The 24,925-nt window shown below is 40.2% G+C and overlaps 1 protein-coding gene across 2 annotated transcripts in view; it reads left to right on the top strand.

Annotated features, from left to right (window-relative positions):
* The window catches only part of ACP6 (acid phosphatase 6, lysophosphatidic), a 42,638-nt gene that overhangs the window by 12,529 nt on the left and 5,184 nt on the right, over window positions 1-24,925 (top strand). The window contains exons 2-7 of one of the 2 annotated variants that reach the window (XM_066255183.1): window positions 3,299-3,427; window positions 3,546-3,676; window positions 4,019-4,098; window positions 8,326-8,413; window positions 9,210-9,342; window positions 10,290-10,387. In XM_066255183.1, the coding sequence (XP_066111280.1) occupies window positions 3,299-3,427; window positions 3,546-3,676; window positions 4,019-4,098; window positions 8,326-8,413; window positions 9,210-9,342; window positions 10,290-10,387 (659 nt within the window). The remainder of the gene's footprint in view (window positions 1-3,298; window positions 3,428-3,545; window positions 3,677-4,018; window positions 4,099-8,325; window positions 8,414-9,209; window positions 9,343-10,289; window positions 10,388-24,925) is intronic. The other variant, XM_066255184.1, reaches the window with a different exon arrangement.

The following is a 24,925-nucleotide window of genomic DNA, read 5'->3' on the forward strand; positions in this document are numbered from 1 at the left end:
TGGTTTTCCAAAGAGTATATCCATTACTTTCATCACCTTAGACACCCAGGTTCAAAATCAAAATAATTTTTTATTTATTCTTTCTTGTTTACCCACCAGTTTAACCCCTAGAGAAAGCTTTTGTGTACTCACTTGCCAAGTTTGACTCAAATGGCTTGCACCCACTCCTCCTATTCCTCCTGCCTTAGGTTCTCCTCCATTCTGTTACAGACATTTTGAAATTGGCTTTTTTGAACCTAGTCTTTCCATTTCAATTGTGATCTCTGCTGCTGGCTTTCAAACTTATTAATGGAGTCTATGGACTACAGGTATGCTGAGTGTCTAGGGCTCTGGGTTCCCATTCCAACTAGAGAAATTCCAGTTTCTGCCTTTAAATATACAATGTAAGGTTAAACTCTATTTGGTATTTACTAATTAAGATGTTTGAAAACAGCTCTCAGATTGGGGCAAATCAAATTACTTATTTCCTACATACATTCTTTACCACTGCTGCTTTGCTCAAGTTCAAGCTTTCTGTATACCGTGTTCTTGGAATTCTCAATACCAACCTCTCTACTTACCTACTCTGTATTCTCAATTCCAGATCTTTGCTTGTCTAAGTCCTATTCATTTCTTTTTTTTTTCAGAGAGAGAGTGTGTGAGTCAGAGAGAGGGATAGATAGAAACAGACAGACAGGAACGGAGAGAGATGAGAGGCATCAATTATTAGTTTTTTGTTGTAACACCTTAGTTGTACATTAATTGCTTTCTCATATGTGCCTTGACTGCGGGCCTTCAGCAGACCAAGTAACCCCTTGCTTAAGCCAGTGACCTTGGATCCAAGCTGGTGAGCTTTGCTCAAACCAGATGAGCCCATGCTCAAGCTGGCAACCTCAGGGTCTCGAACCTGGGTCTTCCACATCCCAGTCCGATGCTCTGTCCACTGCGCCACTGCCTGGTCAGGCTAAGTCCTATTCATTTCAAATGCCATTCCTTCCATGAAACTTTTCCTGAACCCCAACCCAGAATAGAAGGCCTTTCTTGCCTTTGAACTACTGTGGCCTTCATCTGGTTACTTATAGCACATGGTTTCTATTTTAGTACTGTTAGTACTGATATCATTTACATTCATAACTTTCTGTCTTGAATAACCTTAAAACACAAAAACGCAGGGTCATGTCATCTCACTCTTGATATCTTCCACAGGATCTGGCAGATGGCTGGAGCTATTAATTGTACCTACTACATGCCAGGCCCTTTGTTGGGCATTCAAAATGCAGAGGACAACAGGCAACCCAGTCTGTGTTCTCAGGAAGCTAAGTCTACTAAGCAGGACAGTCTGGTAAAGGAGCCACCAAGAAAATGCCACCGAGCCTTCTGTGAGAGCTAGGGCCCATAGTCATGGCTTCTGGGAATATTTAAGCTGTCTTATGGAATGAGCAGAAGTCTTTCCAAATGAAAAAAAAAAAGAAAATTACAAATAGAAGAAATATGAGGTTGAAAGCCCAAAAAGTGTGAGGATGGTGCTATGGGAAACAAAGTTGTGTTTGAAAGAAGGAGTAGTGATTAAAAGATAATAGGAAGAAGGCCTGTGCTCTGAACATCCAATCTTCTGATATAAGTTGCTGCAGCACCAGCAGAGGAAGAGGCAAGGAGAGTAGGTGCAGGTGGGACTGAGACCATGCCTTTTGGAAGAATGGAGAGCTTCCTGGGATTCCTTGTGGTACTCTCCTAGGATATTTCTGGGAGGGGTCAAGATAAATATAATTGTATGTGACATAATAGGTTTTTCCACTATTAGCTTTAAACAAAGTAGTGAAAAATTGAGTTAAGTATTGTTCTTTTTATTGTAAGTGCTGTAAAATTCAGTTAAGAAGACAATCACTGAACGCTGGAGTAGTTACTGATAGGGAAGTAAGACTTGAGTTATCATTGAACCTTCGAGTGATGTTGGGTGGGTAAACAGGGTCAGGAGTCCCTGTGAGCAAGCAAGGGAAGCAAACTGAGAGAGAATGCAGAGGATCAGTGCTCATGGTCTGGTCTGAGAGGGGAGGAGCTAGGCCGAGTGGCAGTACAGCTGGGGAGAGGGCTGGACCAAGGTGCAGAACTCCTAGAAGACCAGATGCTTACCTTTTGAAACATTAGGAAGAACTGTTGGTATGATGAAAGTGGTTTAGTAAAGTGGTTATCTATGTGTGGATTATGGGGGTGGAGGGGAGAGTTTGTTACAGGCTTGTGCCTAAGGTAATAAGGTTTTATACTATGACAGTAAAAGAAGAACCATTGGAGTGGCTTTTTTCTTTTCTTGAATTGGTTGATTTTAGACAGATAGAGGAGGGGGAGAGAGAGAGAAATATTCATTTTTTTGCTCCACTTAGTTGTGCACACATTGGTTGCTTCCCATATGTGCCCTGACTGGGGATCAAGCCCACAACCTTGTCATTTCGGAATGATGCTCTAACTACTTTGCTAATCAATCAGGCCCTGGAGTGACCTTTTTCTAGCCAGTAATCAATAGGGTTTGGTGCAGGGATGTTGGATCAGTGGGGACAGTCGGAGATTTTTAGTTTGGGGGCCTAGGAGAATTGTAGGAGCATTGAAAGAGACATAAATTGGGAAGAGGAGCTGGTATATGGGATTAGAAAAAAAAAAAGACTTTTTAAAAATTAAATTCTTCACATCTAGCTCAGTGAGTATAAGAACTTTATGGGCAGTTGGAGCTATGAGACCTATGGCTACTTGTGATGTTTTGACAACCATTACTGTACAGTTGGGGCAGGAGCCAGATTGCAAAGAATAAAGGAAGATGGTGAAAAAGTGAAGGTTTCTTGGAGGGCAGCAACTTGAGAAATTGGATGAGAGGAAAACATGTGGTAGTTACAGGGACATTAAGTAGAGTCCTTAGGGAGGGCCATAGAAACCTAGAGGTTGATTCCTTAACAATTCTTATAGGCATATGGGCACTGAAATTATATTTATTCATTCACCAAGTATTTGTGTGTCAGGCATTGTGGCCACTTCTACCTTTATTTCAGTCTGAGCTTAGTGCCAGAGCAGCCTCTTGATAGTGAATACTAGTGTAGTAATGACAGGACTTGGGCTAAGGACACCTGGAATAATAAATGCTGGTCTTTTCTTCCTTTAATTAGAGCTAAAGTTTCTTTCCTTCTTTCCCATAGGAAAATTGCAGGTCTAGTGTCAGTGTGAATCCAGCTTTGTGTTCCAAGTGCTGCTGGATATTAATGCTGTAGGTTTCAAGAGCTTTTTAACGATGTGTTTTTTTGTTGTCTGTTTTGTTTTGTCTTGGTGGTTACAATAGGTAGAGTGGAATCCCTGGCTATTGGAGGTCCCACCCCAAACACAGTTTGATTATACTGTCACCAATCTTGCTGGTGGCCCGAAACCACATTCTCTTTTCGACTCTCAATACCATAAAACTATACTGAAGGTAAGCAATGCTTTCTACTTGTGGGAAACGCCCTGCAAAGCTTTGATGGTTTTCTCTGGACTGGGCTTAACAGGCCGTAAGGTGTTTTCCTTCTCCTGTCTGTTTCTCCCCCCCTCAGGGGGGCATGTTTGCTGGCCAGCTCACTAATGTAGGCATGTGGCAGATGTTTGCCTTGGGGGAGAGGCTGAGGAAGAACTATGTGGAGGACATCCCCTTCCTTTCACCAACCTTCAACCCACAGGAGATTTTGTGAGTCATTTGAAAAACAGATTTTGTACTAATTTTAAGGTCTTGAGCGTGAGGAAACCTGTCCTGATGCCCCAGATGGTTCCCACTCCCACCCAAGGTTGTCTGAGGTAGTCATGCTTATAAATAGGATTTTGTGAACAGGTGATCATTGGAGGTCATGACATTCATTGGCTTTTGGACCCCTTGGGGTAGCCATCTCGTAGAGATCAAAGATTCTTCCCAGCCCCATAGCTCTCCTTAGGTATCCTTGAAAACTTCCCAGCCACTCTCTGGAATAAAGTAGAGTATATATAATTAAATCTTCATTTTTCTGAGTATCTCTACCTTTTTGTTTTTTTACAGTGTTCGTTCCACTAATATATTTCGGAATCTGGAGTCTACTCGATGTTTGCTGGCTGGGCTTTTCCAACGTCAGCAAAAAGGTTCGAATTGGGAGTCTGAAAGTCAGCTCCTGTCCCTGAGGAGCTTTTTCTGATTCCAAAGCCCCCATCTCTCTCTTCCTCAGTGCCTGTTCCCTTGGTTTCTCTTCTCTTGCACACATAGAAGCTATGGCGTACCTACTTTATTGGGCCCTCCTGCCTGTGCTTCTGCTGCCTTGCCAGCCTGACCTTCATAGCTGCAGAAGTGTGTCAGCTGCTCTGATGGGCCTCTGCCTCTCGACTCTTCCTCTTAAACTCCCACACAAGCTGCATGAGGCAGCCCTAGCCAGGTCTCTGAACAATATTGGGGCTTTTTGCTTAGGTGAGACAATGCTAAAAAGCAAGGAGGGACACTTAGTTGGTACCTAAGCCTGCTGCTCCTGCTCTGGTCTTGGCAGTAATTCTAGTTAGTCTTTCCTAGTTGAGGAAGTCTATTGATTTGGGCTTTTGGCAAATTCAGCCAGTGAATGATTGCAGCTAGTGGTTCCCAAACCTTGACACCACCAAGGACCACATTTTTATTTTCCCTCATGGTTCCCATGTATTGAGGACCTTTATCAAATGAAGCTGCATTTGGTTACATACAGTTGATTCAAATTTACATTTAATTGCTGGTCTGAATTTCAGGTCATCATGACCTCGCTAACATTAAAATACTAAAAGCAAAGGATCTTGTAATTTTGTGTAGCCTCTTTAGCCGTATCTCAAACAGATATAACATTTTCATCAGGCTTTTTAAAATATATGTAAGATGGTGGAAACCTCCAGGCCAAAGGAGGCTGGCCTTGCTTTCAGCTGGGTTGGGTAGTACTACTGATTCTGGCTGAAGTTGACTGCTGGCCACAAATAGCATGTTTCTAAGTAACACACAGAAGATATAATGGGCTGTTCCTTATTTTCCAAGAGCCCCTAAGCTTAGGAACTCCATAATGTCTGGCTTTCTGAAGGCTTGTCACTTACTCAGCTTCTAAAAGGCAGATGTCTTCTTATAAACACCAAAAGTATGACGAAGTAGGAAAAATGTTTCTTGGTGGCAAACTTATCTCCAGTCAGGTCTCAGACTGAGGCTGCCCCAGGCTTTCAGCAAGGAAAGAAGTGATGTCATCCTCGGCCTCTGGTGGCTGGATGGGTAGCAGTTCCCTGTCGTGGGGCTCCAGTTGGACTTCTGTCGCAGTGATTTCCATACCTTGGCCAATATCAAAGGACGAATACAGCAAAGAAGCCTAAAAGATGATACAATTAGTAGAAGTGGTACAACTCTGGGATATTGTTTCAAGAGTGAACACTTAGAGAAATCCCAGAGGACTATGTGTAGGCTATAGAGAATCAGGCTGTGGCAGCAGCTGGAGGTTGTTGGTCTGCAGCATGTGGTCATTGATTCAGCATATGTGAGTGCCAACTCAGATGAACCTTCTTTTTCTTTCTTTTTTTTTTTTTTTTTGTATTTTTCCAAAGTGAGAAGCAGGAGAGAGGCAGACAGACAGACTCCTGCATGTGCCCGACTGGGATCCACCCAGCATGCCCACCAGAGGGCGATGTTTGGCCCATCTGGGGCGTTGCTCCGCTGCATTTGGAGCCATTCCAGCGCCTGAGGCAGAGGCCATGAAGCCATCCTCAGCACCCGGGCCAGCTTTGCACCAAAGGGAGCCTTGCCTGTGGGAGGGGAAGAGAGAGATAAAGAGAAAAGAGAGGGGGAAGGGTGGAGAAGCAGATGGGCGCTTCTGTGTGTCCTGGCCAGGAATCAACCTGGGACTTCCACATGCTGGGCCGACGCTCTACCACTGAGCCAACCAGCCAGGGCCACAGATGTGCCTTCTTTATCATAAACTGTAGGTCCAATATCCAGACACCAGTATCTGACACTGGATAGGGATTATCCTGTGTTATATTAAAGGTTTAAATTATAGTTCTTATTATTCTAACATCTAAAGGGATTGTTATGTACTAAGCATAGTAAGAGCTTTGCATATATGAACTTGCTTAATTCTTGTAATAACCCTGTGAAATAGATAACATTATCATCAATTTACAAATAAGAGAACAAAGGTACAGAGAGGCTAAGTGACTTTCCTATGGACACAAAACTGGCAAAAGGTGGAGCTTGGATTCAAATCCAGGCAATGTGATTTCAGAATCCATACTCTTCACCTTCATGCTTCTCAGAAGATATGTACATCTGGAGAGAACTTCTCTGATCATTTGACCCAGTGGTCCCCAACCTTTTTTGGGCCACAGACCGGTTTAATGTCAGAAAATATTTTCACAAACCAGCCTTTAGGGTGGGACGGATAAATGTATCACGTGACCAAGACAAGCGTCAAGAGTGAGTCTTAGATGGATGTAACAGAGGGAATCTGGTCATTTTTAAAAAATAAGGCCTGACCTGTGGTGGCACAGTGGATAAAAGCGTCGACCTGGAAATGCTGAGGTTGCCGGTTCGAAACCCTGGGCTTGCGTGGTCAAGGCACATATGGGAGTTGATGCTTCCAGCTCCTCCCCTTCTCTCTTTCTGTCTCTCCTCTCTCTCTGTCTCTCCTCTCTCTCTGTCTCTCCCTCTCCTGTCTAAAATGAATAAATAAAAAATAAAGAAAAAAATTAAAAAAAATAAATAAAACATCGTTCAGACTTAAATATAAATAAAACAGAAATAATATAAGTTATTTATTCTTTCTCTGCAGACCAGTACCAAATAGTCCATGGGCCTGTACCGGTTCGCAGCCCGGTGGTTGGGGACCACTGATTTGACCAACAAAGTGTGCCTAAATTCTGATATTCTAGTCAAGTTACCACAAGCTACTTTTAAAGTCTTGGGGGTATGATTGTCAATAATTTGAGAATAATAGCTCTTTGGGGCTTAGATTCACCTAATTACTCCACAAATTGACCTCAGTGAATTCCAAAGAGCTGCAGATGGGAGCTGTTTCTTTCACCATTAGAGAAGGTCAGGCTTGAGCTATGGAGAAAGGGGTGCTACCACAGGCCCTTGCCAACTCTGACACAGAGCAAAGCATAGGGAGGTGTTAGAGCACCTTCTTTGAGCATCGATGAGAGGGAACAAAGTTACTTGTGAGCTCTGAGCAATAGGGAGCAGCTGCAAGATCTATGAGAAACATTGTAGCCTGACCAGGCAGTGGCGCAGTGGACAGAGCAATGGACTGGGATGCAGAGGACCCAGGTTTGAGGCCCTGAGGTCACCGGCTTGAGTGCGGGCTCATCTGGTTTGAGCACAGCTCACCAGCTTGGACCCAAGGTCTCTGGCTAGAGCAAGGGGTTACTCGGTCTGCTGAAGCTCCCTGGTCAAGGCACATATGAGAAAGCAATGAATGAACAACTAAGGGGCTGCAACGAAGAGTTGATGTGTCTCATCTCTCTCTCTTCCTGTCTGACTGTCCCTGTCTATCCCTCTCTCTGTCTCTCTGTCTCTGTCACACACATACAAAAAAGAAAAGAAACATTGTAGTCTAATCTTTGGTTCCTAGCAGTTCATCTGAAAGGCTGGTTTTCATTTGGAGCAGGATGATGGGGTCTGAGAGGATTTGTGGCCTCATAGTCACCTTTCTTAGATTATCATGTGATAAATCACCATACTGGCCTATAGGCTTAACTTTGGAAGCAAGAAAGTCACCTAGTTCTGATAAAGTCAGAGACAGCCCATTTATTAGAAAGCCCATATGCTGATAGTGTCTTAAGGTCAGGTTTTCTGGAATGGGTTAGCCGTGGTCGGCAAACTCATTAGTCAACAGAGCCAAATATCAACAGTACAATGATTGAAATTTCTTTTGAGAGCCAAATTTTTTAAGCTTAAACTATATAGGTAGGTACATTGTTATTAACTTAATTAGGGTACTCCTAAGCTGGCCTTTGAGCCACACTCAAGGGGCCAAAGAGCTGCATGTGGCTCGCGAGCCGCAGTTTGCTGAGCAGGGGGTTAGGGGAGTGCCAGTTTGATTCCAGTCTGTGCCTGCCCTAGTCTATCTGTGCCCCAATTAGGAGGGTTTGTGCCAGACAGAACAAGGCTAGTACTTGCTTTCTCCATTGCTCAGACCATAGGAGAGCTCCTGTTGGCAAGGCCAGAGCATGTTGAAGTCATTCACTGTCCTTAAGGGATGACCTTGATGATCTGTCTCCTGGAGCAGCTCCCTCTGTGTAGACAAAACAAAGAAGGGGGAGGAGATGTGGGGAAGAACAAGCTGAAGCCTCTTCCTGCCTGTGCTTCCTCTTTACTTCCAGGACCCATCATCATCCACACTGATGAAGCAAGCTCTGAAGTCTTGTACCCCAACGCCCAGAATTGCTGGAGACTGCAGGAACGAATTAGGTGACTACCCTGGGTTCTTGCTCACAGCTGGGGGACCGACAGTGGGCCTGCCTGTACTTACTATGGTGGTGGGTAAGGGATGGGAAGGATAGCATTACACTCAGTTCTGACACTGCTGTCCAGGAAATGAAGAAGCTCTTGCTTACAATGATTAACCCATAGTGAAGGGACAGGAAACCTGGGGAAAACCACATACTGGGTTAGAGAGATGGTACATACATACACGAAAGGGGCTTTGCTATTTCCAAAGCATTATTCTCTTGACAATCTTGAGGTCTCAGATGGGGCAGATGAAGAAACTATAATAGGTTAAATAAAAGATGATTGAGCCAGTCATTGAACTGCAAATCCAGGTAGGCAAGCAGAAGAAACAGATTTTCTTTCTCTTACCAATATGCTGCCCTGTAGGATAAGTTGGTTTGAGCTGATGGCACTTTTCAGTGTTCAGGTATTTCTGGGATATACTAAGAGTATAGAGTATGTGTCCCACAGAAGAAAATGGATTCTATTTTTCAAGCATACCTAGGCCATGCTTGCATTTTTTGGTATAATAAAAGAAAATGCTAGAGTGGGATTTGGAAAATTTAGGCTTTTATTCTAGCTCTGGTACTTGCTAACTTTTACAAATCATTTTTCACCTCATTGAGCCTCAGTTGACTCATCTGTAAAATGGGAATAATGACAACTAACCTCTGAGTTGTTGAGGATTAAATGAGATTCCAAATGTTGAATGAGATGTACTTTGTACACTTTTAATCACTATACAATATAAGAGAATACTTTTATTTTTTGGCAGAAGCCAGAGGCAGGCTGCCTCTTTGCAGCCAGGAATCTCAGAGGATTTGAAAAAGGTGAAGGAGGGGATGGACATTGCCAATAGCGATGAAGTGGACTTCCTCATCCTCTTTGACAATGTGGCTGCTGAGCAGGTGGGATGACTCTCCTCCTTGGGAACCTGGATGGCCTGGCCCCTGAGTTGGAACTGGGTGGAGAGAAGTGAGTGGAGGCCTCCTGGTTTGGAGGCAGCTATGAAGGATAGGGAACATTCAAGGAGGAGGACTCACACAGGAACACAGATGTTTAACTCTAGACCAGAGTTTCCTGAAGCATGTTCATTCCCCAGAATATCAGTGACCTGAGTGTGTGTGTTATGGGTGGGCAGAAATGGGGTGGGTGGTGGGAAGATAAGGATTGTAGCCTAAAAATGTCAAAATCTCTCTGCATATTGAATTAGTTTTTGAAAAGTCTGTATGCACATCAGCATATTAAAGAATCTGAGAAGCCTTTAGTGAAGAAAGCTGATTAATCTTTAAATCTATTTTTCCCAAACTTATTTACCATAGAATTTTAAAACATCTAATAAATACTGAAGATCACACAATGGGAAATGCTTCTCCAGATTTAAAACTCAGACACCTGAAAAGTGCATAGCCTGAATCTTCCATCCTTCTCTGGTGAAGAGAACAGTGTACCCTTAAGGCAGAAATGCACCTTGTGCTTATGTATAAGTTCATAAGACAAGAATTTATATTGAGTATTTATAGGCCATATTTTTTGGAAACAATTTTGGGGAAAATGAAGGCCATGAATTACTTGCCTTGTATTTGATTCACCTTTTTTTCTATCACAGTTCAAAATATACAATTTTTTTTTTGTTTTAGAGTAGATAGAAAGCCATCAGAAAGGGAGGGAAAACAATTTTTTCTGGGCCTTCAGATCTATAGGAATAGTTTCTGAAGGGCCTTGAGGACATAGCTTCTTGAACTGTGAAGGCCTTTCCAGGGTCCCGAAGGCTCGCTCCATGGAAGCTGATCAGCTGCCAGGCTCAGTGAATGAGAAGCATTTCTTTCTAAAAACATACCTGTGGCCCTTTTAGGTGCATGGCTTCCCGAGCTGCCCCATGCTGAAGAGATTTGCACAGATCATTGAACAGAGAGCTGTGGACACAGCCTGCTGTATGCTAAGTGGAGACAGGTGAGGGGCCTCTTCAGCTGCTGGCATGAAGGCATGCTTGGTCAGGCCTCCAGTGTGTGAGGAAGGGGGTTTCATCAGGCCACTGACACCTGCCAGCTGGCATCCGTGTATGTGCATTGGCAGAAATTAGCCCATTCTGCTGAATTACTGAGTGGGCTCAGCGTTAGGTTCTTATACTTTTGGAGCTGGAACAGAACTGGTGATTTAGAGCTTCTGTTCACTCTTATACTGAATTAGGAGCCACCACTTGACTGAGTTTCTTTTAATCACTGACACCTTTTTCTGTAAGTTCTAGAGGGGTATCCCAGCTGCAGAGGGGTTCCCCCTGAAAGGTGTAGATCCTAAATTCTAAGCCAGACTCCCCAGCCCAGAACACCAGAGCCAGGAATTGGTGCCCACATAGCATACAGCTATGAAAAGTAGTGAGGTTTCTATCTGCCAGAAAGAGATGGGAGTCTGCAGAGAATGGGCACCCTCTTAAAGAGCCAATACACAAAATCTCATTCACAGCCACTTAACCATGGGCTTCAGTGGAGGGAGGGCTGAGTGGCTAGAGTCACTTGAGAACTGTCTGAGGTTTGCAGCCCTGGGGAGAGACACAGTGGGAAACAGTCACCAGGATCACTATCCCAAGTCATTCTCCAATACCACAGTCATCATCTTTCGTGGGTGGAGCACTGCCCTCTTTATGGCATTAGCCTGGGCTAAAGTAATTGCCCCACCTGCTGGACTTTCTCTTGCCCCACCCTGAGGAGATTAGGCTTTGGCCTTGGCCAGAGATCAGAGGTCTGGAAAGATTCAGGGGATGACAGTGACTCAGTTGTCTGGCTTTGAGGCGGGGGCATTTTACCCCACTTTCCTGTGTTTCTGACTGGCACTTCCCCCTAATGGGAGATTCAGTAGAACCACACTCCTGGCTCCAGAGGCCCTATGCAGGGAAAACAGCTGTGGTTAGGCTTGCTCGCTTGTTTTCCGGCTTCAAGTACTTTATATGATTAGTGAAGAGCAGAAAGCCACGTGTGTGTAGCCTATATGAAGCTACAGGTTTTTTCTTTCCCTCTGTGTGGATCGCATGCCTACCACCACAAGGGGTAATTTTCCTGTTTGCTCACCTACTACCATGAGAAGCAGTTCTCCCCTACCTGTTCACTCACCCACTGTTGCGAGAATCCAATAAATGGGAATGCCCCAATGCCTTTCAGCTCTGTGGTTCTGTGGTTTGCCTGAATCCAACCTGAACCTGTCTGGCTTTGAACCCTGACATTACACCTGACATGGTGGGCAGGATTTGGTTCAAACCAGTATGGAACTTGCATTACACCCTACCTGCCTGAATCTTAGTGGCTCCACCCTACTTAGGTGGGTCAAAATCTGGGACAGACTCAGACCTGTGACTTTGGGGTGAGAGCCACACCCACCATTTTTCCTAAAGCCCAACCAGCACTTCTCTCTCAGGGAGCTCACTAGCTCCACCCTCCTAACCCCACCAGAAGCTCTTTCAGTGATTCAGCTTAACAGGCAGCTGGCAGACAGAGGAGCTGGAGGCAGAGCTCAGAGGACCTTGGGACTTTTGCTGAACTACCACCAGGACAGGTGCTGGTAAAAGCCAACCTTGGTGTGCAGCTTGGTCCTTCCCATGTGCACCTAAGCCCAGCAGAGGCAACCACAAACTGCGGACTTTTAGCTTCAAACAGGTCATTGAGGGGCAGTCATAAGCAGCATTTTACATTGGCCTGCACCATGCTCCCTCTGAAAAAGCCCAGAACCAAAACACCCAATGGCCAGCTTCAGACATCAGAGCAGGATCCAGTTAGTCACAAGCAGCATATCAAAAGGGAGATCTCATCAGGCACCAAAACAGCTGAGGTGAATTCTGCTTCCTATGGTCGGCACCTACACAGCAGCCCACATGCGTAGGTTGTGGTAGAGCCTCACAGTTGGCCAGCCTGAGGTTCAGCGCCACAATCAAGACTCAATTACAACAGGAGGGTTCGTGTAACCCACACAAGGGACATTTCTGGAGCCAACAGAGCACCTATTACATAAGGCCACCCCATAAATTTGGGAATCATAGCACATCTATCTAATGCATAGAAAAAAACACGATGAGACAGACAAAATGGGGGGGGGGGGGAAGGCCCTAAATGACAGAACAGATCTCTCCAGAAAAATAGCTAACTGAAATGGGGATAGGCAACTTATCAGATATAGAGTTCAAAGTAATGGTCATACCAGTACTCAAGGAACAAAGTGACAACTTCAATAAAGAAGTAACAGCATAAAAAAGGAAATAGAAATCATAAAAAGGAACTAGTCAGAGATAAAGAATATAATATCTGACATTAAGAATATACTAGAAGGAATAAACAGTAGGTTGGATGAAGAAGCAGAGGATTAAATTAGCAATTTGGAAGACAAGTTAGAAAACAACAGCTACGGTGGCCAGATATCTCAACTGGTTAAGAGCATTGTCCCAGAGAACAGAGGTTGCCAGTTTGATCCCCTGTCAAGGCACATACAGGCACAGATCAATGTACCTGTTTCTCTCTCCCCCTGCCTCTCTTGCTAAAATCAATAAATAAACATTTAAAAAAAGATTTTAAAAAAATATAAAAAAAAAACAGGCAATTAGAGCAGCAAAAAGGAAAAAAATTATAAAAAATAAGGATAGTTTAAGGGCCCTTTGGGACAACATAAAGTGTAACAACACCCATATCATAGGAGTACCAGAAGGAGGAGAAAGAGAGCAAGAAGTTGAGAATCTATTTGAAGAAATAATAATAACTGAAAACTTCCCTGATCTGGTGAAGGAAAAAAGACACATAAGCCCAGGAAGTACAGAGAGTTCCAAAGAAGATGTACTAAAGAGGCCCATACCAAGACACATCATAAAATAACCAAAGTTAAAGACAAAGAATCTTAAAGGGAGAAAGAGAAAAGCAGTTAGTTACTTATAAGGGTGCTCTCATAAGGCTGTCAGCTGATTTCTCAACAGAAACATTTCAGGTCAGAAGGGATTGGCATAAAATAGTGATGAAAAGTATGGACCTACAACCAAGACTACTTTACCCAGCAAGGCTATCATTTACAGTTGAAGGAGAAATAAAGAACTTCCCAGACAAGAAAAATTTAAAGTAGTTTGTTACCACCAAATCAGTATTAAAAGAAATGTTAAAGGGCCTTCTTTGAGGAGAACAACAAACAAAGGAACACAGTTGAAAGAATAAAATGGTAATAAATATCTACCTATCAGTAATCACTTTACATGTGTCTTAAATGCTCCAATCAAAAGACACAGGGTAGATGACTAGATAAGAAAATAAGACCCGTATATATGTTGTCTACAAGAGATCCACCCCAGAACAAAAGTTATACACAGTCTAAAAGTAAATGGATGGAAAAAAGATATTTCGTGCAAATGGAAAGGGAAAAATGCTGGGTTAGCAAGAGTTACATCTGACAAAATAGACTTTAAAACGAAGGTTATAGTAAGAGACAAAAGACACTACCTAATGATAAAGGGAGCAATCCAACAAGAAGACACAACCCTTGTGAATATTTATGCACCCAACATAGAAACACCTAAATATATAAAGCAAATCTTGATGGTCATAAAGGGACAAATTGACAGTAATACAGTCATAGTGGGGAATTTTAACACTCTACTGACATCAATGGATAGATCTTTCAGATAAAATATCAATAAGGAAAAAGCAGCCTTAAATCACATAGTAGACCAGACAGATTTAATTGATAGCTTCAGAGCATTTAACCCCAAAGCAGTAGAATATACATTCTTTTCAAGTGCACGTGGAACATGTTCTAGGGTAGATGACATCATAGGACACAAATCAAGTATTAATAAATTTAAGAAGATGGAAATGTTATCAAGCATCTTCTCTGACTATAATAGTATGAAACTAAAAATCAATCACGAGAGAATAAAACAAAGACATGGAGGCTAAGTAACATGTTACTAAACAATGAATGGGCTAATGAGATCAAGGAAGAAATCAAAAGATACTTTGAAGCATGTGAAAGTGAGGACAAAACAACCCCAAATCTATGGGACACAGCATTAGCAGCCCTAAGAGGGAAATTTATAGCATTACAGGCCTACCTCAAGAAACAAGAAAAATTTAAAATGAACAATCTAACTTTACACTTAAAGTAACTAGAAAAAGAACAACAAAGACCAAAGTGAGTGGAAGGAAGGAAATAATAAAGATCAGAGCAGAAATAAATAAAATAGAGTCTAAAAAAAATACAGCATATCAATGAAACCAACAGCTGGTTCTTTAAAAAGATAAGATTGACAAACCTTTAACCTGACTCATCAAGAGAAATGAGAGAGGACCCAAATAAATGAAATCAGAGGTGAAAGAGGAGAAGTAACAGCAGACACCAAAGAAATAAAAAGCATAGTAAGGAAATATTATGAACAACTATATGCCAACAATTGTATAATCTGGACAGAATGAATAAAATCCTAGAAACACACTGTCTTCTAAAACTAATCAGGAAGAATCAGAGAATCTGAATAGAGAGATTACAGGTAGTAATTAAGAAACTCCCAAGAAACAGAAGTCCCTGACTAGATGGCTTCACTGGTGAATTTTACCAGACATTCAAAAAAGAATTAACTCCTATCCTTCTCAAACTATTCCAAAAATTTCAAGAGGGAGATAGGATTCCCAAGCTCATTTTTATGAGGCCAGCATTATGCCAACTCCAAAACCAGATAAAGGCACTTGGTACAAAGAAAGAAAATTATAGTTCAGTATTCCTGATGGACAGAGATACTAAAATTCTCAACAAAATATTAGCAAACCAAGTCCAACAATACATTAAAAAGGTCATACACAATGATCAAGTGGGATTTAATTCAGGGATGCAAGTTTGGTACAACTTTTGCAAACCAATAAATGTGATACATCACATAAAATGAAGGAGAAAAATGACATGATCATATCAAAAGATGAAGAATAAAGTACTTGATAAAATCCAGCATCCACTTATTTTAAAAAACCCTCTGTAATAATAGAGGAATATACCTCAACATAATAAGGATCATATATGACAAACCCATAGTCAACATCATATTCAGTGGGCAAAACTACAAGCATTTCCCCTTGAGGTCAGGAACAAGACAGGGATGACTGCTCTCAACACTCTTATTCAACATAATACTGGAAGTCCTTGCCACAGCAATTAAAGAAGAAATAAAAGGCATCCAAACTGAAAAGGTAGTAAAACTGTCATTATTTGCAAATAACATAATATTGTATATAGAGAACTCTAAAAATCCCACCAAAAAACTAGAACTGATAAATGAATTCAATAAAGTAACAAGATACAAAATAAATATCCAGAAATCATTTGCATTTTTATACACTAATAATCTATCAGAAAGAGAAACCAAGAAAATACCATTCACAATTGCTTCAAAAAGATTAAAATACCTAGGAATAAATTTAACCAAGGATGTAAAAGGCCCGTACTCAGAAAATTATAAGACATTAAAGAAGATACAAATAGGTGGAAGCATATATTGTGTTCATGTACAGGAAGAATTAACATCATCAAAATGTTCATACTACCCAAAGCAATCTATAGATTCAACACAATTTCTTTCTAGATACCAATGGTGTATTTCACAGAACTAGAACAAATATTCCAGAAGTTTATATAGAACCACAAAAGACCCCAAATAGCCACAGCAACCTTGAGAAAGAAGAACAAAGTTGGAGGAATCCCACTATATTACAAGAAATCAAAACAGCATGATTCTGGCATAACAACAGACTTATAGATAAATGGAAAAGAATAGGTAGCCCAGAAATCAACCCACACCTATATGGTCAATTAATATTTGACAAAGGAGGCAAGAACATACCATGAGGTAAAGACAGTCTATTCTATAAATGGTTTTGGGAAAATTGGACAGGTACATACGAAAAAGAAAAAAGAAACTAGATCACCTTTTTACACCATAGACAAGAATAAATTCAAAATGGATTAAAGACTTAAGTATTAGACTCAAAATCATAAAAATTCTAGAAGCAAACAGGCAGTAAAATCTTGGACATTTCTTGCAGCAATAATTTTTCTACTATATCGCCTTAGGCAGGGGAAATGAGAGAAAGGATAAACAAATGGGACTACATCAAACTAAAATGTTTTTACACAGCAAAGAAAATCATCAACAGACTGAAAAGATGACCCGTGGAATGGGAGAAGATATTGCCAATACATCTAATAAGAGGTTAATATCCAAAATTTATGAAGAACTAAAACTCAACAACAAAAAATCCAAATGATCAAATTTTAAAAAGTGGGCAAAGGACCTGAATAGACACTTCTCCACAGAGGACATACAGCTGGCCAATAGACATATGAAAAGATGCTCAATGTCACTAATTATCAGAGAAATGCAAATCAAAACCACAATGAGATCTCACCTCACATTGGTCAGAATGGCTATCATCAGTAAATCAACAAACAAGTGTTGGCAAGGATGTGGAGCAAAAAGAACTCTCATGCACTGTTGGTGGGAGTACAGATTGGTACAGCAATTGTGGAAAGCAGTATGGTGTTATCTCAAAAAATTGAAAAGTGGCCCTGCCCAGATAGCTTGGTTGGTTAGAGCATTGTCCCGAAGCTCAGAACCCTGGTCAAGGCACATACAGGAATAGATGTTCCTGTCTCTCTCTTGCTTTCTTTCATCCTCTCTTTAAAATCAATAAAATAAACATTTTTTAAAAAAATTAAAAATAATCCTTCCTTAGACCCAGTGATCCCACTTCTGGGACTATATCCCAAAACACAAATTCAAAAAAATATATATACCCCTATGTTCATTAAAATGTTATTTACAATAGCCAAGATCTGGAAACAGCCCAAGTGCCCATCAGTAGATGAGTAGATAAAAAACAAAACAAAACTGCTATACATTTACACAATGGAATACTACTTGACCATAAAAAGGGGAAATCTTTCCTTTTAATGGCAGCCTGGATGGACCTGGAGATTATTAGGCTAAGTGAAATAAGCCAGTCAGAGAAAGACAAGTACTGTATGGTTTCACCCATGTGTGGAATCTATAAAACAAAACTAATAAGAAAAATAGAGACAGACTCATACATAGAGAACAGGCTGACAGCTGGTGGGGGTGAGAGGCTGGGTGAAGGAGGTAGCAGGATTGAGCAAAAAAGGACAAGAAAAACTCATGGGCTCAGACAACAGTGTGATGATTGCCCTGGGGCGGGGCAGGTGGAGGAGGTTATAGGGGGGATAAATAATGATGGATAAAGACTTGACTTGGGGGGGCAGTGAACACAATACCGTATATAGAGATGTGTTGTTGAATTGTATGCCCGAAACCTGTATAATTATGTTAATCAGTGTCACTTCAATTTAATTTTTTTATTTTTTTTTTATTTTTTTTATAATTTTATTTTTTTAATGGGGTGACATCAATAAATCAGGATACATATATTCAAAGATAACAAGTCCAGGTTATCTTGTCGTTCAATTATGTTGCATACCCACCACCCAAAGTCAGATTGTCCTCTGTCACCTTCTATCTTGTTTTCTTTGTGCCCCTCCCCACCCCCTATCCCTCTCCCATTACCCCCTCCCCCCCGTAACCACCACACTCTTATCAATGTCTCTTAGTTTCACTTTTATGGCCCACCTACGTATGGAATAATACAGTTCCTGTTTTTTTCTGATTTACTTATTTCGCTTCGTATCATGTTATCAAGATCCCACCATTTTGCTGTAAATATTCCGATGTCATCATTTCTTATGGCTGAGTAGTATTCCATAGTGTATATGTGCCACATCTTCTTTATCCAGTCATCTATTGACGGGCTTTTTGGTTGTTTCCATGTCCTGGCCACTGTGAACAATGCTGCAATAAATATGGGGCTGCATGTGTCTTTACGTATCAATGTTTCTGAGTTTTGGGGATATATACCCAGTAGAGGGATTGCTGGGTCATAAGGTAGTTCTATTTTCAGTTTTTTGAGGAACCACCATACTTTCTTCCATAATGGTTGTACTACTTTACATTCCCACCAACAGTGTATAAGGGTTCCTTTTTCTCCACAGCCTCTCCAACATTTGCTATTACCTGACTTGCTAATAACAGCTAATCGAACAGGTGTGAGGTGGTATCTCATTGCCGTTTTGATTTGCATTTCTCTAATAGCTAAAGAAGATGAGCATCTTTTCATATATCTGTTGGCCATTTGTATTTCTTCCTGGGAGAAGTGTCTATTCATATCCTCTTCCCATTTTTTTATGGGATTGTTTGTTTGTTTGTTGTTGAGTTTTATGAGTTCTTTGTATATTTTGGATATTAGGCCCTTATCTGAGCTGTTGTTTGAAAATATCATTTCCCATTTAGTTGGCTTTCTGTTTATTTTGTTATCAGTTTCTCTTGCTGAGCAAAAACTTCTTAGTCTGATGTAGTCCCATTCATTAATTTTTGCCTTCACTTCTCTTGCCATTGGAGTCAAATTCATAAAATGCTCTTTAAAACCCAGGTCCATGAGTTGAGTACCTATGTCTTCTTCTATGTACTTAATTGTTTCAGGTCTTATGTTTAGATCTTTGATCCATTTTGAGTTAATTTTTGTACAGGGGGAGAGACTGTAGTCCAGTTTCATTCTTTTGCATGTGGCTTTCCAGTTTTCCCAGCACCATTTATTGAAGAGGCTTTCTTTTCTCCATTGTGTGTTGTTGGCCCCTTTATCAAAAATTATTTGACTATATATATGTGGTTTTATTTCTGGACTTTCTATTCTGTTCCATTGGTCTGAGTGTCTATTTTTCTGCCAATACCATGCTGTTTTGATTGTCGTGGACCTATAATAGAGTTTGAAGTCAGGTATTGTTATGCCCCCAGCTTCATTCTTTTTCTTTAGGATTGCTTTGGCTATTCGGGGTTTTTTATAGTTCCATATAAATCTGATGATTTTTTGCTCTATTTCTTTAAAAAATGTCATTGGAATTTTGATGGGAATTGCATTAAATTTGTATATTGCTTTGGGTAATATAGCCATCTTGATTATATTTATTCTTCCTAGCCAAGAACAAGGTATATTCTTCCATCTCATTATATCTTTTTCGATTTCCCTTAACAATGGTTTATAGTTTTCATTATATAAGTCCTTTACATTCTTTGTTATGTTTATTCCTAAGTATTTTATTTTTTTTGTTGCAATCGTGAAGGGGATTATTCTTTTGAGTTCCTTCTCAGTTGTTTCATTGTTGGCATATAGAAAGGCTATTGACTTCTGTATGTTAATTTTGTATCCTGCGACCTTACTGTATTGGCTTATTGTTTCTAGTAGTCTTTTTGTGGATTCTCTGGGGTTTTCGATGTATAGGATCATATCATCTGCAAAAAGTGATACCTTTACTTCTTCTTTTCCGATATGGATGCCTTTTATTTCTTTGTCTTGCCTGATTGCTCTGGCTAGAACCTCTAGTACCACATTAAATAAGAGTGGAGAGAGTGGACAACCCTGTCTTGTTCCTGATTTAAGGGGGAAAGCCTTCAGTTTAGTGCCATTTAATATGATGTTAGCTGATGGTTTATCATATATGGCCTTTATCATGTTGAGATATTTTCCTTCTATACCCATATTGTTGAGAGTCTTTAACATAAAATTGTGTTGTATTTTATCGAAAGCCTTTTCTGCGTCTATTGATAAGATCATGTGGTTTTTGTTCTTTGTTTTGTTGATATGGTGTATTACATTAACCGTTTTACGTATGTTGAACCATCCTTGAGATTCTGGGATGAATCCCACTTGATCATGATGTATTATTTTTTTAATATGTTGTTGTATTCGATTTGCTAGTATTTTGTTTAGTATTTTAGCATCTGTATTCATTAGAGATATTGGTCTGTAGTTTTCTTTTTTTGTGCCATCCTTGCCTGGTTTTGGTATGAGGGTTATGTTGGCCTCATAAAATGTGTTTGGAAGTATTGCTTCTTCTTCAATTTTTTGGAAGACTTTGAGTAGAATAGGAACCAAGTCTTCTTTGAATGTTTGATAAAATTCGCTGGTATAGCCGTCAGGGCCTGGACTTTTATTTTTGGGGAGGTTTTTAATGGTTTTTTCTATTTCTTCTCTACTGATAGGTCTGTTTAGGCTTTCTGCTTCTTCTTGACTCAGTCTAGGAAGGTTGTATTTTTCTAGGAATTTATCCATTTCTTCTAGGTTGTTGAATTTAGTGGCATAAAGTTTTTCATAGTATTCTACAATAATTCTTTGTATATCTACGGTGTCTGTGGTGATTTCTCCTCTTTCATTTTGGATTTTGTTTATATGAGTTCTTTCTCTTTTTTCCTTGGTAAGTCTTGCCAAGGGTTTGTCAATTTTGTTGATCTTTTCAAAGAACCAGCTCCTTGTTCTATTAATTTTTTCTATAGTTTTTCTGTTCTCTAATTCATTTATTTCTGCTCTGATTTTTATTATCGCCTTTCTTCGGCTGGTTTTGGGTTGTCTTTGTTCTTCTTTTTCTAGTTCCTTAAGGTGGGAAGTTAAGTGGTTCACTTGGGCTCTCTCTTGTTTGTTCATATATGCCTGAAGCGATATGAACTTCCCTCTTATCACTGCTTTTGCTGCATCCTATAGATTCTGATATGTCGTATTGTCATTTTCATTAGTCTGTATATATCTTTTGATCTCTGCACTTATTTCTTCTTTGACCCATTCATTTTTTAAAAGTATGTTGTTTAGTTTCCACATTTTTGTGGGATTTTTTTCCTCTTTTTTGCAGTTGAATTCTAGTTTCAAGGCTTTATGATCAGAAAATATGCTTGGTACAACTTCAATTTTTCTGAATTTGCTGATGTTGTTTTTGTGGCCCAACATATGGTCAATTCTTGAGAATGATCCATGTACACTGGAGAAGAATGTATACTCAGTCACTTTGGGATGAAATGTCCTGTAGATGTCTATCATATCCAGGTGCTCTAGTGTTTTGTTTAAGGCCACTATGTCTTTGTTGATTCTCTGTTTGGATGACCGATCTAGAGCCGTCAGCGGTGTATTGAGGTCTCCAAGTATGATTGTATTTTTGTCAGTGTTTGTTTTAAGATCAATAAGTAGCTGTCTTATATATTTTGGTGCTCCTTGGTTTGGTGCATATATATTAAGAATTGTTATGTCTTCTTGATTCAGTGTCCCCTTAGCCATTATGAAATGGCCATTTTTATCTCTGAGTACTTTTCCTGTCTTGTAGTCAGCATTATCCGATATGAGTATTGCTACACCTGCTTTTTTTTGGATGTTATTTGCTTGGAGTATTGTTTTCCAGCCTTTCACTTTGAATTTGTTTTTATCCTTGTTTCTTAGATGAGTTTCCTGTAAGCAGCATACAGTTGGATTTTCTTTTTTAATCCATTCTGCTACTCTGTGCCTTTTTATTGGTGAGTTTAATCCGTTTACATTTAGCGTAATTATTGATACTTGTGAGTTCCCTATTGCCATTTTATATCTTGCTTTCTGTTAGTTTTGTATCTTGTTTGATCCTTCTCTTTCATTTTTCTATCTTTTGTTTTTATTTGGTTGTATTCCATACATCTTTCCTCTGTTGCTGTCTTTTTTTCCTCATGTGCTTCTGTGGTGGTTTTTTCAATGGTGGTTACCTTTGAGTAATGAAAAGGGTCCCTACCCTGTTCATTGTAGCAAACTATTTTGTGAGTACTTTTGCACTCCATCGTCCTTTGCTACTGTTAATCTCCGTCTTCTCCCCCTCTTTCTTTTTGTTGTTGTCACAGTTTAAATTTGGTTTTATTGTGTTCTTCTTGGAGCTTTTACTTGTGGCTCTGTTTTTTTTTGTTCTTTGTATCTGATTGGAGAACCCCCTTTAGTAATTCCTGGAGTGGGGGTTTTCTCATGATAAATTCCCTCATCTTTTCTGTATCTGTGAATGTTTTTATTTCTCCTTCGTATTTGAAGGATAGCTTTGATGGGTATAGTATTCGTGGCTGAAAGTTCCTCTCTTTCAGGACTTTAAATATTGGGGTCCACTCTCTTCTAGCTTGTAGAGTTTCTGCTGAGAAATCTGATGATAATCTAATGGGCCTTCCTTTATATGTTGTATTCTTCTTTTCCCTGGCTGCCTTGAGAATTTTTTCTTTGCTGTTGGTTTGTGTCAATTTCATTATGATATGCCTTGGAGTAGGTTTGTTGGGGTTAAGAAAACTTGGAGTTCTGTTTGCTTCTTGAACTTGAGGCTTTAGTTCTTTCCACAGGCTTGGGAAGTTCTCATCTATTATTTGTTTGAGTATGTTCTCCATTCCATTTTCTCTCTCTTCTCCCTCTGATATACCTATTATTCTTATTTATTCTTTTTGATGGAGTCAGATAATTCTTGTAGGGCTATCTCATTTTTTTTAATTTTTGAGTCTCTTTCTTCTTCTCTCTGTTGTGCCTCAAGTTGCTTGTCTTCTATTTCACTAATCCTCTCTTCTATCTGACCTGTTCTATTAGCTAAGCTTGTTACTTTGTTTTTCAGCTCGTGAATTGAGTTTTTCATCTCTGTTTGATTTGTTTTTATAGTTTCAATTTCCTTGGACATATATTCTTTGTGTTCATGGAGTTATTTTCTGAGCTCCCTATATTGCCTTTCTGTGTTTTCTTGTATATCTCGGAGAATTTTTAGTATTTCTATCTTGAATTCTCTGTCATTTAGCTCCAAGGTTTCCAATATATTAAATTTTTTCTCCATAGATTTTTCTTCATCTAGCTGTGTTACCTCTCTTTCTTTTGTATCCATGATATTCGATTTTCTCTTCCTTAATGGCATCTGAGGGTGGTTTTGTTGATAGTATTAATGAGATTTAATAAAGAATAAAAAGTTAAAAAAATAAAAAAATAACAAATCGAAAAGAGTTGTTTTTTTAAAAAAAAATTAATAATGAAATAAAGAAAAATAAAATAAAATAAAAATTTTTAAAAAAAGGAAATTATTCCCCCCCTCCTTTTTTCCTCTCCTCTCCTCTCCCCTCTTTCTTGAGAAAATCTTGTGGTGGACTGTGAATTATAACAAACAATGCCTGTGATGGAGGGCCTGAATTGGGGAAAAGTAATAAAGGGGCAAAAAAGAGAGAAAAAAAAAAAAAAGGAAAAAAGAAAAAAAAAAAAAGCGTATGGACCCACAAAAAGCAAATAAGGAAAAAATTTGGGTCAAGAATAAAATGATTTGCTTTTAGGTGTTGGTTGTCTAAGAGTTATGATGAGAGGAATAAGAGGAAAATGGAAAAATGGGGGGACAAATTAAAAACTTACTATTGTATTTAGTGGAACAAGAACTAGATAATATGGAGAGCCAGGGATGGGAGCACTGCTAGTGAGTTAAAAAGGTGAAGTAAAACCCCCCCAAAATGCCACAAACATAGGTTTGAGTCCCAGATAAGATAATTTGTTTGTTATTGAGGTTTGAATGAGAGGAGATGTAAAGGAGAAAGGAAGAAACTAATATAGAGGGAGAAAAGAAAGAGAGAGAGAGAAAAAAAGAGGGAACCACTAAAAGAAGAAAAAAGAAAGGAGAGGGAGAGAGAGAGTTAAGGGTTTTGGAGTGCAACCCTCATAGAGAGAAAGGAAGAGAAGAGAAATGATAATGGGAGATGTAACACTTATGGGTAGTGTAGTTCAAGGAGAGGAGAGAGTAAGACCGGTAGAGAGTTAATCGGCCAAATTGGAGGAGGAAAAAAAAGTCTCAAGAATGAAGATAAGAGAAACAAACGAACAAATATAATAAAATGGGATAGGTTATAAAGTCTGCAGATTATTCTTGATTTTGAGAGGTTATCTTCTTGCTTTTTCTTTTCTCTCCCTCTTCCTGGTCGGTGACTCTGTACCCCGGGTTCTGCCCCTTTGGCACGCTCAGGTAGAGGTTTGCAGTTGATAAGTCTCTATGGCAATGTCATGTATTGTGCTTTAGTCTCGTTGAGAGTCAAGACTCATTAGCATTTATAGGCTCCGACAGTGAGAGAGTCCGTGTTCCTGGAGCCTTTCTCCTAGTCTTTCCTTCCTCAATTAGTAGCCTGATAATCCAGCTATGGGGTTGCTGCTGCCTCTGCCTGGATAGTAAGAGGCTCAAAGAGCTGGCAACTCCCCACTCTGTTTCCACTCAGCACAGGGCTCTGGGTAAGGCTCAGTCAGTCAGAGCTGCTAGCATAATCAGGCAGGCTTTCCACCCACTCAAAGACCTCTGGCTCTGCCACTCTGTCCGGTAACACATGCGGGCGCCCACTTCCGGGCGCTTGGAGGAAACTCTCACTCACTGTCTGCAACCAGGATATTCGGCCAGCAGTCTCACGCTCTGAGTGAAACCCCCAACCGCAGGGAAAAGTTGCAGCATTGGAATTGAGTCTCGCTCCGTCCCCGTGCGCGGCTTTTGCAAGGCACTGGGGCGGCCCGAGATTCCGCTTTGGCCCACACAAAGGCCCCTGACTCTGCCCCTCTCTGCGATAACACGGGCACGCACTGCCGAGGCACTCGGAGGAAT

This window comes from Saccopteryx bilineata, chromosome 2, assembly GCF_036850765.1.
Source record: "Saccopteryx bilineata isolate mSacBil1 chromosome 2, mSacBil1_pri_phased_curated, whole genome shotgun sequence".
Classification (NCBI taxonomy): Eukaryota; Metazoa; Chordata; class Mammalia; order Chiroptera; family Emballonuridae; genus Saccopteryx; species Saccopteryx bilineata.